Source organism: Heloderma suspectum, chromosome 3 (assembly GCF_057233095.1).
Source record: "Heloderma suspectum isolate Gila_16-S chromosome 3, 16-S_ref, whole genome shotgun sequence".
Taxonomy (NCBI): domain Eukaryota; kingdom Metazoa; phylum Chordata; class Lepidosauria; order Squamata; family Helodermatidae; genus Heloderma; species Heloderma suspectum.
Window position 1 is genome coordinate 120,903,620 of NC_139460.1, and position 19,594 is coordinate 120,923,213.

A 19,594-nucleotide genomic window follows, 5' to 3' on the forward strand; every position below is an offset into this window, starting at 1 on the left:
CCACCTCCCCGCCCCTTTGGAGATGTGTACAAACAGGGAAGACTTGCCAAACAAGAGTGAGAGAGAGCATGAATTCGAACAAACCTGCTGTGTTGTATAAGGAAGGAAGAATCTAATCTCCTCTCACTGAGTGAGCAAGACCTCTGGCACCATGAAGTGCAAATATTTAAAAATAAGCCTTGGCTTCTCAGTCATGGGACGGGTTTAGAAACAAATGTGAAAAAACACATTGTGGAATTTCTTTGTGACTTCCAGCATATCTAACCTCCATTGGTCATATTGGAACCATATTTCTCATACTGCTATGAGCCTTGGCTTCAACGTGCTAGCGATAGTCACAGAAATGTTTCAGGAGCGGCAAGCATGGCTGCAGCTGTCAGGAGCGCCCTAGCGGCCTCTTTCAGTACGCTCACTAGCGACTAAGCAATGAACAGCAGAGTAGCCTATGCTCCGGGTAGGCAGTTGGTCCCCGTTTGAAGGAGAATTACTTGAAGACCCTGAACTTATGGGCTAGGGAGAGATCCTCCCTCTTTCCCTTGGGTCCACGGGATGTGGCCGCTACGCCTCCTTTCCGTGCCCTCCATCGCTTGTCGCTCACTGCGTCTGCGTCGAGCAGCTAGCAAGCCCCCCCCCCCGCACTCTCTCACTACCAGGGGCACTATCACAGGAATGCCGGCAGGAGGACTCTCTGCCAGCTGCTGTGCCTGTGAGGGATGAGCTGGCTCCTCTCCCATGGATTGCTGCTCCTCCTCAGAATCAGAACTGCTCTGGGGTTCTATCGGCTCATTTTCCACCCTGACAGCAGCTTGGAATTCCCCGCCTGTGGGTCAGTTTCTTTTGGGCTTCAGGCAAATATTTCTCAGGGTTGGATTCCTAATTTGCTCTCCAGCCTGGCATTCGTAAGCTGTCTCCTAATTATTAGGCCTGTATACTGATTATTCTGTGTAGATCTTATTTTTAGAGGCAGCGCTTTCCTGGATTTACATGTGTTGCTTATTCATGTCAGCAGTGTAGCTAGAAAGTGGAACAGGGTTGTGCAGTGCTTGCCTCCAGCAGCCCTTAATTTGGCTGTCTGATGTGCATTGGATTTGTTGTGCCATTTTGGTTTTGGTCTGTGTTCAGAATAAATGTTAAACTTGCAAGGGAGCTGCAGGTTCTTCAGCGTAGTAGGTATCTGAATCCTTTCTGATGCTTGGTTACTTGAATTGTATCATGTAATAAGCAAAGTGACAAAGATGTTACCGATCAGTGCTGGCTCCATATTTCTAATGGCTCTTGGGTAAGACATCCTCAGTGGCCCCCCTCTCAGTGAGTCTAACTTCTTGCCACTATTGTCACCAGCTGCTATGGCTCCTCCTCTCTTTGTCATCGTTGCTACTGCTAGCTTGATAGGCAGAGAGCCAGTGAGCAAGTAGGCAGTGCATTTACTGCTCCGCTTTACCACCACCATTATCTGGGCCAGAGTGAGAGGGCCATCAGCAGGTGCCCAACCATGCCTACCCTTAACGCCAACCCTGTTGTAGGTCTAAATTTCTGAGATGAGATGCGAAGCTCAGTCAGAGTTCTGTAAAGCTTATACCAAAGCACTCCTCAGGGTGCCCAAGACAAACCGTTGAACTTGTGTAACCCTTTCTTACCAGAGAGTCTTGGTCTTGAAAAAATTGGTCTTGAAAAAATTGTAACACTTTTCTATAGCTTGTTCTTCTGATCTTGGCAACCTGCATGTCTCTCAGTGATACACCAGGTTAAATGGTTTGGTGGCCCAAGGTCGCAATATCGCTGTGAGCATACCTCTAATGCAGGTTTCCTCAACCTGCTGCACCCTCCGGATGTGTCGGACTACAATTCCCATCATCTCCAGCCAGCATGAGTGGGGATTTTGGAAGCTGTAGTCCGACATATCTGGAGGGCACACCAAGTCAGAGAAATCTGTGGATGAAACAGATGGGCTTACTTCCCAAATGTGGAACATAATGGAAGAAAGAGCCTTTTTATGTTCTCTCTTCTAGCTGCAGCTGCTTTTGTACCTGTTGTATGGGGTTAATATTACATTTTTCTACCTGCCATGAGATTTCCTCTGGTAGCTACATTTCTTTCATCCATTGGAGCTGTTGTGTGACTTACCCTACTGTAATAATTACATTTAGGGTAGTTTTGTGCTGTTGACTTCATTTGGTTTCCTACTAGTTGAACTGTTGGGGCTTCCCTCAAGGAGTCATGGGAATTGTAATGTGGTGAAAATTCTGAGAATACTCTGCCAGTGATCCCTAGACCTTCCCTCTCCCCAAACTTGATTTCCTGAGGTAAGGAATGATTCAGTATGTATTATAGGTAGCTCCGTAAAGTACACAAGAGCCCTACTGGCTCAGACCAAATATTCCTCTAGTTCTACATCCTGTCGCCAACCATTTGTTTTATTTAAACTAGTGTTTATTTATCCTATTTATGGGCTGCCTCATCAGAGAGAGCTCTCTGGGCATCTTACAGGGGAAGTCAACATTTAAAAATCCCATTAGAATAAAATGCTGTGAATAAAACACAACAAATTAAGACCAAAACAAATCATTTAAAAGGTGGAAGTCAAGTGCCTTTGGAGAAGCTTAGAAGCAGGATAACCCCCCCCCCCAATTGCTTATCCCTGGCATCTGAGATAATGTTGTCTTGGAACATGGAGGGTCTGTCTAGCTGTTGTGGCATAGGAATCTAATATGGCGCAAATGCATCCAGTGCCATTCTGTCTTAGGAGAGGAGGCCGTAGCTCAGTGGTACAGCAAATGCATGCAGAAGGTCCATTCCCTGGCATCTCCAGGTAGGGGTAGGGAAGAATTCTGCCTGAAACCTTGGAGACCTGCAGCTAGTCAATGTCGATGATACTGGGCTAGATGGACCACTGGTCTGGCTCAGTATAAGGCAGCTTCCTGTGTTCCTTTTTTGCAGAAGCTATTTGCTGGTTCTCTTTGCATTCCTGCCCCCCTTTTGTATGGATTATGTATAAATATCTGGATGTCCCAGGCTTGCTAATGTGTGAGGACACTTAATTTGCTTGAGCTTTTCTTTGGCTTCTCTATATCTTTATTTTCTGTGTGTTGAGTTTGAAGAGTTCCAGTGCCCTTTCCTGTTTAGAATGTTGTTTTCTCCTGTATCTGTTAGTAGGTGTTCTATGGCTCCTGCTGCAATTGTTCACAGTCTTTTTCGGTTTACCTTTTTCTGCAGATGCTCTCTCAAAATATATCATCCAATATTAGAAGCAGTTATTCAGCAAATGTTCAGCACTGAACCTTAGCTGCATTCTAACTAAATCAAAATGTAGAGTATCCGCCTGCATACCCCACAGTTATCTTCAATCACACATTGGAGGCAACAGCAGGGATTCTTCCAGTGGGCAGGGCTAGAAGGCCGCCATGTCCCAACCCTTGGAAGAATCTTGGAAGGCTCCATGGGCCGTTTGGGCAACCTCTGCAGGCCGGATTAGGTCCGTGGACTGGAGGTTGCCCTCCCCTGATATAAAACAATAAGATGTGTTGTTAGTTTTTCATTTAGGTCTTTGACTAAAACAACCAATAAACTTTACTTGCTGTAAGAGAGGCAAGAGATCTTTGGCAGAATGATCAACATGGTTGGCTATGTGACTTAATGTTTTGGATCTGTACTGAGATAGGAAATCCAAACACGTTTGTACTTGGAGAGAGATTTCTTATCAAAAGAGGAGTAAGCAGTGCACACCCAAGTTAGAGTTACTGTATCTTGTTTGATCTTGCAGTGGTTGTTCTGAACCATTGTTGTTCTGTACCAACTGAACGGGTATATGTCTGAGGCTGGACTGCTGCCATCTTGAGTTCATGGCTTTTGGGAAGATGAGTGGAAGAGTAAGGGAGATTTAGCAAATTGACCACAACTTTCAAAATGTGTGTTTAATTGTGCATTATTATCTTCTAGGCCAACCCTCTCCAGCCTGGTGCCCTCCAGATATTTTGGACCACAGCTCCCAGCATTCCTGAACATTGACGATGTTGGCTGGGGCCCCATCTACTTGAGCCTTTTACTCTTGGGTAGCTGTGAGTTGAGGTCCCTGAGGACATATGACGCAGTTGCCGCTTCACAGCCATCCATGGTTTTCTTGCAGAAAATGGGGATTTGCAAAGACGCATTTTGCTGCAATGTTTTTAGTTTGCTGCGGGTTTTCCGCGGTTGCGAGCTGTCTGTCCCCTTCCCCAAACCGACTTTGCATTTTGCAGTGGGTGGGTTGTAGGCGTGCATAGTGCTTGCGTCAGTCTGTGATGCCCTTTTACTCCCCCCCCCATCCTTTTACAGCTGCGCAGTTACAGAGGCACAGAGAGGCGTTTTCATTTATTTAATCACACTTTCACACATTTTTGCAGCTTCGTATCTTCGCAATGGTTGCTTTTGGACTCAGTGCCCAAGGGTCTGGGGGGGTGTCTTGAGGGAGGACCAGCTTTGCTCCGGCCACCATTTTGGAGCAATGGGTAGGCATGTACCTCTCATGCCTTGACTGAGTGTGAACCATCGCAAGAGTCTCAGGCTGGGGAACTGCCAAACAGTTGGCATGGACGTGAAGGAACACAGATCACGCACATCTTACCTAATGAGAGATGGACACAACAAAATCCCTAAAATACAAAACAGCCACTGAAGTGTCACACCCCCACACTCATGGCACTGCACAGCTGCGCATTAGAATATAATGGCAAAAAAGGGCAGGGCAGAGTCTGTTGGGGAAGCCCACAGTAAATTACTAGTGTATTGCAGCAGAAGCTAATTTGAAGCTTCAATGCTGCGCAGTTGTGACAGAGTGAAGAGTGAAAGCGGTGCCATGTAGATGGGACTTTGGGCTGAGCGGAGTAGAAGTTGAAAACATATGGAATGCACCAGGCTGGGGAAGGCTGTTCTAGGCTTTGGCCAGTGAATCGCTCTTCCTTAAGTCAGATAACCGATAAACTAAGGTATTTCTTCAGTAACCTAAAATAAGAATTAAGAGGCGAAGATCATCTTGTAGTGTTGCTATGAGTTCTTTACATCCTCTTGCTGTTCTTTATTTTTGTTCCCTTTCTTGTGTGCTTGTGCTTCTTTGCTATTTTGGTCCTCCCTCAGGACAACTATTTCAGTTTCCACCTGTAATATCTGCAGCTGATTGCTGTTTTCTCCTAAGCTTTCTCTTAGTGAAATAAAGATGACGCCCCATTCTTATCTAAAATGAAACATAAGTTTTTTTTTTGTGGCATCTTGTGCTTTGGGGGGCAGGGGGGTCCGCAATTCTACTTGATAATTTCCCACTAAAATGTCTTCATTTTAACTGTCAAATGTCTATATATTGCAATCTTTAAAAAAAAAAAAGAAGAATGAATGTCGTAAATGGTCTGGGAAACATCAGAGGCTCGACCATTCCTGAAACTAACAACACAATCCTATAGATGTCTACTCAGAAGTAAATCCCATTGATTTCAATGAGGCTTACTCCCAGATAAGTGGGTATAGGATTGCAACCTCAGAGGGTGTGGACCTGATCTGTCCCCTGGATGGGAGACCCATGTACTGTTTTAAACAATGGAGCAACATGGATTTGTGTGAGTGTGTTATTATACATAAATAGAATTTCCTCCTTTTCTAAATAGGAATCTAAATGCTAGCTTGTGTGGCAGCACTAGGGTTTCTCTGATAATTTCCTGTTGTACACATTGATTTTGCTTTGTGCAGCTCAGAAATGTTGCCAGCGTCCCTAAGTATGAACGCCTGATCACTGATGGCCCATAATGGAGTGGTAGGGCATACGCTCTGTTTGCACAAGGTCCTGGATCCACTCCTTGGCATCTCTGATAGCAGCATTGGGAAGGACCTCTGCCTGAGATCTTGTGAGAGCTGCTTCCAGTATAAACAGGGAGGGGAGGGAGGGAGAAGGTAGACTGTGATCTACTGGAAGATTGCTGGATGATTTGCAGTAAATTGAAGGGTTTCTCACTCAACAACAAAACATCAAAAAGGCTTCTGACCTCCATATGCAAGTGTTAGAATTCCTGATCTGTAGTCATTCAGATGTAGATTTGTACTTATATTTGCAGGTCATCCTACTGCTCACGGGGTTCAGTAGGTGATTGGCCCTGAATTCAGAGCCACTGTTTTGCACCTGGCTCCAGTTGGTGGACCTCAGGTTTCTAGTAAAAAAACAAAACAAAAGATGGAGTAGATCCCACAAACCTGACATCTTCTCATGCCTGGTGTAGATAATATCTGGCAAAATGGGTCCATGGTCTGATTCAGTATAATCCTTAAGAAATATGTATTCATACCCAGTTCCCTACCTCTTTTTGTGTGATATAAAATGTGTCAAATAATCTGATGTTTCCAGCATTAAAAAAAAAAAAATCATGCTAAAAGTCCATGTATGCGTGATAGAATGTAACTTGTGACTTAAAATTTGTCTTTCAGGGTTGATTGTTGGAGTGATCCTGAGATATGGCATCCCCCCCACAAGTGGTCACGACAAGCCAGTCAGCTGTTACCAAGAGGATCGGGCTTCCACAACCCTGTTGGTCAACATCAGTGGAAAATTCTTTGAATACACGTTAAAAGGCGAAATAAGCCCTGGAAAAATACACAATGTGGAACAGAATGACATGTTGCGAAAAGTGAGAGCTACATCTTGCTAATTGTGCATCTGCCATGAAAGCATTTATTTTTGTGCTGTTCTGTTTACACAGGTGTCTTTCACCACTGAATATGTGGAATAATGTGCAGTGGTATGTAGCTTGTAACGTCGTTCAGATATGTTAAGAAGCCACTTCTTCTGGAGTCTTCTGCCCTTAGCCTGCTATAATTTATTCTTATTGATCCTTTTATATTATTTATTATTAACATTTATATGCTGCCTTATCTGCTAAAAAGCCATCTATTTATAACACTGTGTCCTGCTGACTTCAAAACCTCAGGGTCATGATAGCATATGCTATTAAATACTGTCATTTCTCATTGTTCTTCACAACTGTTCTGTGAGGTAGGTTGCTTCTGGTCTCATTTTACTAGGGACCAGTTGCAGAAGGTGGCTTGCTCAAGGCCACCTATGAAATCTGACCAATTAGGACATGAATCTAGATTGCCTTTGGTCAGCTTGTTGGCTTTGAACTGCTGTGCATAGGCATTCAGCTGTGCTTCCAGCCTGTGATGAAATCCTCATGCAATTGTTTCATTGGGCTCAAAATGCTGCCCAAATACTATCTTGGTTGGAAAAACGGCCCATCACAAGAGAGATGGTGTTCTGAATCAATCTTGGGCAGTGGAACACACTTGAAAAGTAGCTCTGTCTAAGTAACTGTGCATATTCAGAGCTTATTACAATAAAACCTGTGTTCCTGAGCCACATTCATCTCTATTCATTGTTGGTTTGGATTGACTGAGAGAGATTGACAAGAGATTGACCTGGGAAATTTGTGGGCAAACTGCGCAGGTTTTGAGGATAGCCATCTGGAATTGTTTTTATAGTGTGCGCTCTCTCTCTCTTTTCTTTTAAGGTAACTTTTGATCCAGAGTTTTTCTTCAACATCCTCCTCCCTCCCATTATTTTTCATGCTGGCTATAGTTTGAAGAAGGTAAGCCTGAAACATTTTCTGGACACTGCTGTCTTGCCCATATGGATTTTAGTCCTGTATGTATAATCCCGAACCATTGATGCCTATGTGAAATTACTGCTGCCCTCTTGAATGCAAGCGTATTTTTTTCTAGACAGTTACCAACACCATCTTTCTGTTCCCAACTTTGCATATTACAATAGGGGCTTTTTCAGAGCATGCTTTTTCTTATCATAAAATGCTTGGCATATAGTGCTGTATTAGTGTTATATTGCAGTGTCCTTTTTTCAAATGCTGCTCTTAGTTAAGCTAATGTTATTTTAATGCAATTAAATATATTCACGATTACTGTTGGTTCTTTCCCCTGCCCTCCCCCTGTTGTGTGCTACAACTGAATCCCTGAAACAACCTTTATGATGGCTGAGTAATGGCTTGGATCCAGTGGTGCACTCATGCAAATGAAAGTGCGTCTAGTTGTGCAAGTCTAGACTCAAGAAACCCCGCAGCTGCAGCCCATACATTCTTCCAGCCACCCCCAACAGCACCTTTCATTTGCTTCTGTAGGTTATTCCCAAAGATCCCTCAAGTTGTGTTAAATTTTGAGGGGATGGGATGCTCTCAAAAGAAGGCCTTGGAAGTCATACAGCCTATGTAGAATTCTCCGTATAGTCCTTCGAATACAAGCCTGTCTATAACACTGACAGGCGTGTAGTTTCTTTATAAGAGAAGTTCCTTTCAGGGAATAGAATTGGGGTACCTTCTGATAAGAATGTATTATTACATCCAGAACCCAGGTGGATACAATGGGATCTTGCAACAATCCAGGTATGCCTGTCACTATAAACGTTATATTCCTCTTCTAAGGTTCTCAAATATTTACTGTGCAGTAAAATAAATAGACAAAATTGCTGACCATTTTGAGAGTTCACTATAGTTAGCGGAACCCAGAGCATTAAACTGCTGCTGGTTTGTTTTGGAGAGAAGTTGTGGACATCACCACAGTGCAAGCCAAGCAGCATGTGAGAGGAGCTGAAGTAGTAGGCTTTCTATTCCCTTACACCAGCCTTGCTCTGGTGCCCCACAGATGTTTTAGACATCATTTTCAGCAGCCCTCAACAGCATGGCCAATGGTCAAGAAGGCAGGGGATTGTATCCCCAAACTTCTGAAGGGCACCAGGTTGGAGAAGGCTGCCTTACATCAGGGACTTCTGAGAGGTTCACAGTGGTACAGTTGAGGGTTGAGTTTGGACCTGGAAGACCCTGATGCACCTTTTCAGTCAGTCAGGTAGTGTCATAGAGAATTAGGAATGTAACACACTAAACTATAGAAATTGCATATTATGCTCTGTTCAGCTGTTTCTGAATGGGTCAGCCAGTCCCCATTTCTAAGGGATACGTCTAAGTTGCTTTTCGTTTCACCAAGACATTATGTATCGGTATAGGAGGAGGAGCCCAGTTTTGCATGGCCTTTTGTGTCCTGTCTCATGGAATTATTCCTGGACCAAGCTATTTTCCTCCCAGTCCATTTTTACGGGCAAATTCTCCCGTATTTATGATGCGTGCATGCACACACACACAGCAGCTTAGTCTTTTGTTTGGAGTCTTCAATCTGGAGTTAGCAGAAGCTATCCCTCCTAGATTCCATGCTACATCTTATATGCTCCTCAGACTGCTGCCTTTTGATCTTCTATAGCTGCATAAGATACAGCCTCTATGCCTATTATCAGAAAGATCATGACTGTATATGAAATGAGAACAATTTTGTTCCTTTTATTTGACTGCAATTCTATATTTCTGTTTCTTAGGTTTATTAACTTCTTGGTTAAGTAATCATATTATTACTCAGTTAGTGTACACTAACCTTCTAAGCTAGTTGGGTGGTTGGAAGCTGGCAGAATTTCACTTATTACCTCAGTTCAATCTCTTCTCCCATAAAATATAAAAACCCGACTTGCTTTTTTAAAACTTAGTAGGCAGTGGCAGCTACTGATCTTAGATGCTGAGCAGAGAAGAGTCATAATTTGGCCATCCTGAGTCATTTATACCAGGCAGTTGCTGAGTGTGTTGAAACATGATTCTGAGATAACTGATACCAGTCTTCCAAATATTTCAAAAGGATTGCATAGTAAAGCTGAAAGTACTCTAAGCAGAATGTGACTCAACAATATTGCTGAAAGTGTTGTGTTCTGTTTTGGAGTTTGGAAGGATTTCTTAAGAACTGCTGTTTTATTTGTGCCTAATCCATCTTTTCTTCTGCAGAGGCACTTCTTCAGAAATCTGGGGTCTATTCTGACTTATGCCTTCTTGGGAACTGCAGTCTCTTGTTTCATTATTGGGTGAGTTGAGTTTTGCCAGTTAGTCTTTGGTGGGGGGCATGGTTTTTGGATCATTTATCACTGACCTCACTGTGCTTCAATTGGTCCACCGAAATCAATGAGATGAAGCTGGTTTACAAACAGGTGCCATGTAATACCTAGGTCTTGGCAAAACCGATGGACAGTGGAAATTGTTCTTTTCCTCCACTGAAAAAATAAATAAACAAATGAGTGTTTTATTTGTGCACTCAACAGCAGATGACCTTGATTACCTTTTTAAAATAGTTTCATCCTATGGGACGATATGGCTTCCCTGTATATAAATGAAGTCGGCATTGCGTACTTCAACTTTCCAAATGGTTGTATATTGTATATTGCTGAAGGGAAGTTAACAGAATATCCATTCCAATATTAAAAACTATTTTATCCTATCTAAAATGTAGTCAGAGCACTCTCTGAACATCAGATGAACTGAGATTTGTTCCCAGACTTGTGATATAAGTTCATGTAATTACTTGCTATGTGCTGTGTAACATCTGCCTCTTTTGTTGTGTATGTTTGTATACTGTTACATTTAACCTAGGTAAGGTGGGGTTAATAGTATGCCAGAGAGTAAGGGAAAGGTGGGAGGGGCCTGAGTGGGCGTGAGGATTCTGAGGTAATATAAGGAATGAACTGGGTTAGAAGTCAGATAGGGTTTAGAGATTGAAGAAGCAACGTCTAGGTAGTTTAGGAGGGGTAGAGTAGCTAGGGAAGTTAGGAACAAGCATTGATTAATAACAATAACTTATAACTTTCGTGTTTTAAATAAATATTTGTTTTTAAAAATCCAAATTCCCACATATTGATTGATTTTAATGCTACCTTTATTATATGTTTTTCCTGGTTCTGTAGGGGGTTGAGGGAACCAATTGAGCACATTGAGTTTCTCTGGAACCCAGAGAGGGTAGAAGGACTGCAGCTTGAGGGATGGTGGGTACAACTGTCCCAAAGTGAAAGCAAGTGTTTCCTGAGAGGTTTGTTTCTCAGTTTCAGTGGTGGAGGCTGGAGAAAGGTGGAACCTCGGGCAGGAACATCACATGCTGCCTGAAACTAAGAGTATATTGGCTTTGTTGTTGGCTTGGGCCTACCCTTAACTCACAGCAGGGGGACCACATGTTTTTGGCTATCCTTAGTAGCCATCCAAGAATGTGTGGTTCTTGGAATGCTCCCTATATTCCAAGAGGAGATTGGTCTTGTTTCTGATGTCTTGTCGAGCTGCACTAGACTGTCCCCAGCTACTAGTCTGGGATGAATCTGTGCTACACCTTGCTTCCAGGGTGATTGGGGCACCTTCTAAAGTGCAGCTCAGCGCAGATTAAATCCAACTCTCACATCAAGCTCAGACTGGGGTTGCTGCCATAGTCACACTGTCCTTCTGAGGTACATGTGGGGCACCTCCAAAACATACTATGACTGTAAGGATGGCCCCCCAGCCTCCTTCTCCAGGCTCAAACTTGGGATCAGGGCTCGTCATGCTTCCCAAAGGAAGAAAGGATACGTTCCATGGTGAAAATGGTGCATTCATTTGTGGCTCTTTAATTAACAATGCCTCTCCCTGTATTGTCCATGAATGAAAAGGCAGCCTCTCTTCCCTCACTCCTCTGCTTTCCCACAGCATTCCCAGAGAAACTTCACAACTTTGGATGTACTCCTCCTCTTCTTTCTTTCCTCCTTCCCATTAGGCCAAATGTTCAAATCCTGAAAGAGAGATTATGAGCCTTTCTACATGAGGCTTTTATTGTGCTCTCGTGATTCCTCACTCACGGTAGTTTGCAGGTCCTTCGCATGATGTCATCATCCTCTATAGCCTCTCCTGTGCTTTGCAACCATTATCACGGGTTTTTTCCCTAACAAGGAAAGTCTGGTATTATTTAGAAATGGCAGAATGAGAGTCTTGTGTGCAGTATATGCAACCGAAACTCTCCCCACTACCTGAGTTCGATCCCAGCGGAAGCTGGGTCTCGGGTAGCCGGCTCAGGTCGACTCAGCCCTCCATCCTTCCGAGGTCGGTAAAGTGAGGACCCAGCTTGCTGGGGGAAAGGTAGTCACAACTGGGGAAGGCAATGGCAAACCACCCCGCTATAGTCTGCCATGAAAACGCTAGCGAAAGTGGTGTCCCTCTAGGGGTCAGTAATGACCCAGTGCTTGCACAGGAGGAACCTTTCCTTTTTTTCCACAAGACTCTATACTACTGTGCCATCTAGTGGCTGTATAATGAAACATATAGAAAGGCAGGGAAAGACACCCCCCCCCCCCAGGCGGGGGAAAGCATGTGTAAAGAGCCGACCTTAGTCCTGCAAAGAATCCAGAAGCAGAAGTCTCAGTAAAGGTGTGGGATAACAGCCTCATGTAGAATGCCATATGGCTGTAATCTTATTCTGTTTGTTGTTGTTGTTCAGTCGTTCAGTCGTGTCCGACTCTTCGTGACCCCATGGACCATAGCACGCCAGGCCTTCCTGTCCTGCGCTCTCTCCCGGAGCGTGCTCAAGTTCATATTCATTGCATCCGTGATGCTATCTAGCCATCTCATCCTCTGCCGTCCCCTTCTCCTTTTGCCTTCAGTCTTTCCCAGCATCAGGGTCTTTTCCAGGGAGTTTTCTCTTCGCATTAGGTGGCCAAAATATTGGAGCTTCAGCTTCATTATCTGTCCTTCCAATGAGCACTCAGGGTTGATTTCCTTTAGGATGGACTGATTTGACCTCCTTGCAGTCCAGGGGACTCGTAAGAGTCTTCTCCAGCACCACAGTTCGAAAGCATCAATTCTTCGGCGCTCAGCCTTCCTTATAGTCCAGCTCTCACAGCCATACATTACTACTGGGAAAACCATAGCTTTGATTAGACGGACCTTTGTCGGCAAGGTGATGTCTCTGCTTCTTACTATGCTGTCTAGGTTGGCCATAGCTTTCCTCCCCAGGAGCAAGCGTCTTTGAATTTCATGGCTACAGTCACCGTCTGCGGTGATCTTGGAGCCCAAGAAAGTAAAATCTGTCACTGCTTCCATTTCTTCCCCTTCTATATGCCAGGAAGTGATGGGGCCAGATGCCATGATCTTCGTTTTTTTAATGTTGAGTTTCAAACCAGCTTTTGTACTCTCCTCCTTCACCCTCAACAAGAGGCTCTTTAGATCCTCTTCGCTTTCTGCCATTAGGGTGGTATCGTCTGCATATCGGAGGTTGTTGATAATTCTCCCAGCAATCTTAATTCCGACCTCTGATTCATCCAACCCGGCATTTCTCATGATGTACTCTGCATATAAGTTAAATAAGCAGGGTGACAATATGCAGCCTTGTCGTACTCCTTTCCCAATTTTGAACCAATCGGTTGTTCCATGTCTGGTTCTTACTGTTGCTTCTTGACCCTCGTACAGGTTTCTCAGGAGACAGGTAAGGTGGTCTGGTACTCCCATCACTTTCAGAATTTGCCACAGTTTGTTGTGATCCACACAATCAAAGGCTTTAGCGTAGTCAATGAAGCAGAAATAGACGTTTTTCTGGAATTCTCTTGCTTTCTCCATGATGCAGCGAAAGTTGGCGATTTGATCTCTAGTTCCTCTGCCTCTTCGAAACCCAGCTTGTTCTTCCGGTAGTTTTCGGTTCGCATACTGCTGAAGCCTAGCTTGTAGGATTTTGAGCATCACCTTGCTGGCATGTGAAATGAGCGCAATTGTGCGGTAGTTTGAACACTCTTTGGCGTTGCCCTTCTTTGGAATTGGAATGTAAACTGACCTTTTCCAGTCTTGTGGCCACTGTTGAGTGTTCCAGATTTGTTGACATATTGAATGCAGCACTTTAACAGCATCATCTTTTAGGATTTTAAATAGCTCGGCTGGAATACTGTCATCTCCACTAGCTTTGTTGTTACTAATGCTTCCTAAGGCCCACTTGACTTCACTCTCTAGGATGTCCGGCTCAAGTTCAGTGACCGCACTATCATGGCTATCAGGGACATTCAGATCTTTCCTGTATAGTTCTTCTGTGTATTCTTTCCACCTCTTCTTAATCTCATCTGCTTCTGTTAGGTCCCTGCCTTCTTTGTCCTTTATCATGCCCGTCTTTGCACAAAACGTTCCCTTGAGATCTCCAATTTTCTTGAAGAGATCTCTAGTCTTTCCCATTCTGTTGTTTTCCTCGATTTCTTTGCATTGTTCATTTAAGAAGGCCTTCTTGTCTCTCCTTGCTATTCTCTGGAACTCTGCGTTCAGTTGGGTATATCTTCCCCTTTCTCCCTTGCTTTTCGCTTCCCTTCTTTCCTCAGCTACTTGTAAAGCCTCATCAGACAGCCACTTGGCTTTCTTGCATTTCTTTTTCTTTGGGATGGATTTCGTTGCTGCCTCCTGAACAATGTTACAGACCTCCGTCCATAGTTCCTCAGGCACTCTGTCTATCAGGTCTAATCCCTGAAATCTATTCCTCACCTCCACTGTGTATTCATCAGGGATATGATTTAGGTCATACCTGAACGGTTTAGTGGTTTTCCCTACGTTCTTCAATTTAAGCTGAAATTTTGCAAGAAGCAGCTCATGATCTGAGCCACAGTCAGCTCCAGGTCTTGTTTTTACTGACTGTATGGAGCTTCTCCATCTTTGGCTGCAAAGGACATAATCAATCTGATTTCGATATTGACCATCTGGTGACGTCCATGTGTAGAGTCGCCTCTTGTGCTGTTGGAAAAGAGTGTTTGCTATGATCAGCATGTTCTCTTGGCAAAACTCTATTAGCTTTTGTCCTGCTTCATGTTGTACACCAAGGCCATGCCTGCCTGTTATCCCGGTGATTTCTTGATTTCCTACTTTAGCATTCCAATCCCCTATGATGAAGAGGACATCTTTTTTTGGTGTTAGTTCTAGAAGGTGTTGTAGGTCTTCATAGAACCGATCAACCTCAGCTTCTTCGGCATCAGTGGTTGGGGCATAGACTTGAATTACTGTGATGTTGAATGGTTTGCCTTGGATTCGTACTGAGATCATTCTATCATTTTTAAGATTGTACCCCAGTACTGCTTTTCCCACCCTTTTGTTGACTATGAGTGCTACTCCATTTCTTCTAAGGGATTCTTGCCCACAGTAGTAGATATGATGGTCACCTGAATTAAATTCGCCCATGCTTGTCCATTTTAGTTCGCTGATTCCCAAGATGTCGATGTTCAATCTTGCCATCTCATGTTTGACCACCTCCAGCTTACCTTGATTCATTGATCTGACATTCCAGGTTCCTAAACAATATTGTTCTTTACAGCATCGGATTTTCTTTTCACCACCAGACACATCCACAGCTGAGTGTCCTTTCGGCTTTGGCCCAGCCGCTTCACTCTTTCTGGCGCTACTTGGAAATACCCTCTGCTCTTCCCCAGTAGCATATTGTACACCTTCCGACCTGAGGGGCTCATCTTCCGGCGTCATCTCTTTTAGCCTTGTGATACGTTCCATGGGGTTTTCTTGGCAAGAATACTGGAGTAGGTTGCCATTTCCTTCTCCAGTGGACCACATTTTGTCAGAACTCTCTGCCATGACCTGTCCGTCTTGGGTGGCCCTGCACGGCATAGCTTATGGCTTCACTGAGTTACGCAAGCCCCTTCGCCACAACAAGGCAGTGATCCATGAAGGGGCTTATTCTGTTTACCTGGGAATAAAGCCCCATTTGACTCTCTGGGACTTGCTTCTAAGTAACCATCCATAGGATGGGTTACACATTTGCCAGCAATAGTGTTGCTTGGAGAAGAGATGTACATGGTACAAATGTTTTATAAAATGGGCAGTCGAACAGGTCCAGAATCATCTGGTTTAAAGAGATTCCGAAAATAAAAGCTTCACTGCATCTTTCTTCCTTTTCTCCACAGGAATCTTATGTATGGTGTTGTAAAATTAATGAACCTGGTGGGACAGCTCTCGGATACATTTTACTACACAGATTGTCTCTTCTTTGGAGCCATTATATCAGCAACTGATCCAGGTACAGACTTTAGCATCTTAAAATGTATATGTAATTTTTTTTTACAGCTACCCTGACGGTATTTGAGCTAACATTATCAATTTATATGATGAGCCACCTTGAAGAAATAATGTACTTACGATTGACAATATTTGCCTAATGTCTGAACTGCTCATTTAGCAATGAATTAATTTTATTTCCATACATGGCATAATAATTATGTAGAGAGACAGGGGTTTACTTAAAAGTCAATCTATAGGAGAAGTGGTATTCTTCATACGTTGAAGTGTGGCTGCTTGGAGAATTCTGAAATGCAGCATGAATTCATAGCTGGCCTCTGCTCTAACTAGAAAGCTTGGATGGGTAACATGGGTACATTTTCTGCTCCACAGGAAAAAAATACAGAAAACAGAGTGCAGCGTAGCTCGCTGGTGCCAAGAATTGTAGCTGGTGGGGCTACTCATGTCTCTATATGGCATACATTTGAATCCAGGGAGGGGGAGAGTCTTGCAGATGTAGTGGCACAGACAGTCTTCTGTTTCTCCCCCCCCGCCCCCACATGGACGGACGGACACACACACACACACACACACACTCTCTCTCTCTCACTTTTGGATGGGCCTTAGGTCTCCTCCTTCTGTATCCCTGACAGTGTTGGAGCCTCTGCTGCATGGGATTGTATGGCTCTTTCTGTGCTGCCAGGGTAGCCTGGGAAGTCCTGATCCATGTTGGTTGGAGCCCTTGCTGTAGCTTGTAAACACACCAGCATCTCCCTTCCTGAAAACTGGGACAACCCTGATGCACGTCAGAGCTTCATATCAGCTCCTCCCACCCGTCCTGAGGTTTCTCTTGTTACCCTGCTGATGTGGGATGGAACCGGGACCAAAAAAAGGGAATACTGATTCTTTTCCCATTTTTATCACAGTAGCCTCAGTTGCATCCTGCAATTTGAATTCCACTCTGTGAGGCTAGTCCAGTTATGTCTGCACAACCCATCCTGCACAATCATCTTAAGACTGTCATTAATTGCAGGCTTGGGGGCGACAACATCATGCTCTGCTTTTTCTCCTCCTCCTCCACCCATTCCCCCATCCTCTGCTGTTCTGTTTTGTTTTAACACAACTTGCTGAAAGAGTGCTGGAGAATTTGTAAGTGTGCTCTCAACTTTTTAATTGGCTCTATTAAAGGTGTTGCCATAGATTTTAGATTTTTTTGTCGAATAGACCAAAACAATTTTAGTTTGGAATGGAGTTGGTACATGCATGTATTTTATTCTAATCTTCTGATGGTAACTGAAGTTGATTCCCACGTACTTTGTTGATGTATTAAAAGTTCTCAGAGCTGACAGATGCTGGAAATACTTGCTGTTATTTTCTCTTAAGGCCCAAGTCTCATGTTCATTTTGTTTGGCCTTGGGTCAGCCCAGACTGTGGCATGATTTGTGATTTTTGCTGTTACTGAGGCATGCACCCATATAGCAAAAGCAGGCATTTCCCATGTGAGGGAAACTTTCACTCAGTGTTGTGAATACCAGATGTCTCCACATCTGGGTGCATGCTGAAGAAATCTTCACCATGTTGCCTTGTGATAACTTGAGCGCATACAAAAGCAGTGCAGGAATTGAACCTAAGAGAAATGTTTAGATTAGAAGACCTTTCACCAACTGTCATCCTGTGTTAACATCTTTGGTCTCATGTTTATATTGCACTTTGATATCATTCCCTGTGCAGGAAGTCTAGAGAACAGTTTTTGCTCTGCACAACTTCATGTACAGTAAATCTAATTTTAAGCCTCTTGCTTTTTTTTTTTCCAATTGTAGTTACTGTACTGGCAATTTTTAATGAACTTCACGCTGATGTTGATCTCTATGCACTGCTGTTTGGAGAGAGTGTTCTAAACGATGCCGTTGCTATTGTACTGTCTTCGTAAGTAAAAAGCTCTGATGTTTCATGTGTTACGTGACAGATAATTAATGCTAAATTGACCATTTTCTGACAGTTTGATAAACTAGATTTGGAGACACCACTGTTTTGTTTTGTTTTTGCATTTGCCTGGAGATATTTGGGAGCAGATGGGCAGATGAGAAGTATCTGACTCCTAAGATGGTTGTTGGATGATGAATGATCTGGGATAAATACTCTGCTCACTGCTACTTTTTTCCCACCCCTTGCAGTTCTATTGTAGCATATCAGCCCGCAGAGGGAAATGCCCATGCTTTTGATGCAGCGGCCTTTTTTAAATCCGTCGGCGTCTTCCTTGGCATCTTCAGCGGCTCTTTCATGATGGGACTAGTGACGGGGGTTGTGACAGCTCTGATATCCTTCTCTATAAAAGTCCATTGAACTGTTCACATTTGGGAACCAACAGCTGATTTTTCTCCCTGGTACAAATGGTGCCACTTCTTATCTGCTGCTTCCTTTGGGTCGTCTCACTTTAGAGTTGTGGTGGGCAGCATGTCATCTCTAAAAGTGATGCTGAGACTGGGAGAATTCTACTCCACAGGAGGGCCACTTTGGAGGCAGAATCAGTTGCGGGCCAAGCCAAAGACTTTGTCCAAGGGAGGCTGGAACAGCCAAACAAGTAGACAAGCAAACTAGGAGCCACGGAGATGAGAAGATAGGCTGACAAGCAGAGACTCCTAGAGTAGAGGGAAACTAGGAAGCCAAATGGATGAGGTTAGAATCTGGCTGTTGCCTAGGCAAAGACCCGTGCATAACCTGGAAGCATTTTTAACTGGCCAGGTTAGGGAGGTAGGAAGAACCAATGGTCTGCCTCTATAGCTGCTGTACTACACTGACTCTCCTCATAATCATTCCTGTGAGATGAGTTTTAATAGCTGTAGAAAATATCCAGTGATTTTTATGATCCCTTAACAAAATACTTACGTAACGAAGTTTACAAAGCTGCATTGCTTTCCCTTGCTGGAGACAGCACTCTTTTTCCTGATGTCTTGGAGTACATTCTTGCTGGCTGAAGCTTGTGGTTTTACAGGTAAGGTGCTCTGATAGCTGAGCAGGAGATGCCAAGCAGTTTTGTGTTGACATAGTGATCAGAACATTTCAGCTGCGAGTCTTGTGTTTCAGCACATGAACCTTATGTCTTTTTCTTAAGAGATATTTTTTTAGCCATAATTCCTGCATAGATTTATAATATGAATTTGATTTCTAGTTTAGTTCCTTGGATGTGTATAACTTTGAAATGAAATAAGTCACAAATACAACCAGAGGCACTTTTAGCCCCTGAAATTAAAGTTCATTGTCTTCATACTACAGAACTCCTGACATGTAAAAGATGTGCGTTTTCCTGGCGTTATTATTTCTTTAATGACTTAAGCTGTTTTATGTCCTGTCTGTTTGTGGAGTTGCTTTCACATCAGATGAACCCAGTGCAGAAACTTATTGTTCAAATGGGTTTTGCAATGTGCAGAATTGGTCACCACAGGACAAACTGGTGACTGGGTGGCCAAGATTCAAAGGGTTATATTAGGAGGTACACCCAAGGCTTGGACACACCTGCTGGGATGTTTGACTTTGAACAGCTGATCCCAATGTCATCTGCTTTTGAAAGTGCTCTCAGTTTAAATGAGAGGTTGCAATGTAGTATATAGGCAGGGGGTGCATGGCTTGCTGTTCAAGGAACACAATCTCAGAGCACCATCGGCTGCCAGAAGCAGTTGTATATTCATTGTATCTCAGCTGTAGATTTTGTTCTCACTGCACTGATAGTAAAGGGA

General features: G+C 43.7%; 1 protein-coding gene across 1 annotated transcript in view; it reads left to right on the plus strand.

Annotated features, from left to right (window-relative positions):
• SLC9A7 (solute carrier family 9 member A7) overlaps positions 1 to 19,594 on the plus strand; it is an 85,639-nt gene that overhangs the window by 28,098 nt on the left and 37,947 nt on the right. Inside the window, exons 2-8 of the mRNA XM_084844303.1 lie at positions 6,442 to 6,641; positions 7,521 to 7,598; positions 9,837 to 9,913; positions 15,770 to 15,882; positions 17,681 to 17,786; positions 18,035 to 18,176; positions 18,747 to 18,852. Of these exons, the coding sequence (XP_084700429.1) occupies positions 6,442 to 6,641; positions 7,521 to 7,598; positions 9,837 to 9,913; positions 15,770 to 15,882; positions 17,681 to 17,786; positions 18,035 to 18,176; positions 18,747 to 18,852 (822 nt within the window). The remainder of the gene's footprint in view (positions 1 to 6,441; positions 6,642 to 7,520; positions 7,599 to 9,836; positions 9,914 to 15,769; positions 15,883 to 17,680; positions 17,787 to 18,034; positions 18,177 to 18,746; positions 18,853 to 19,594) is intronic.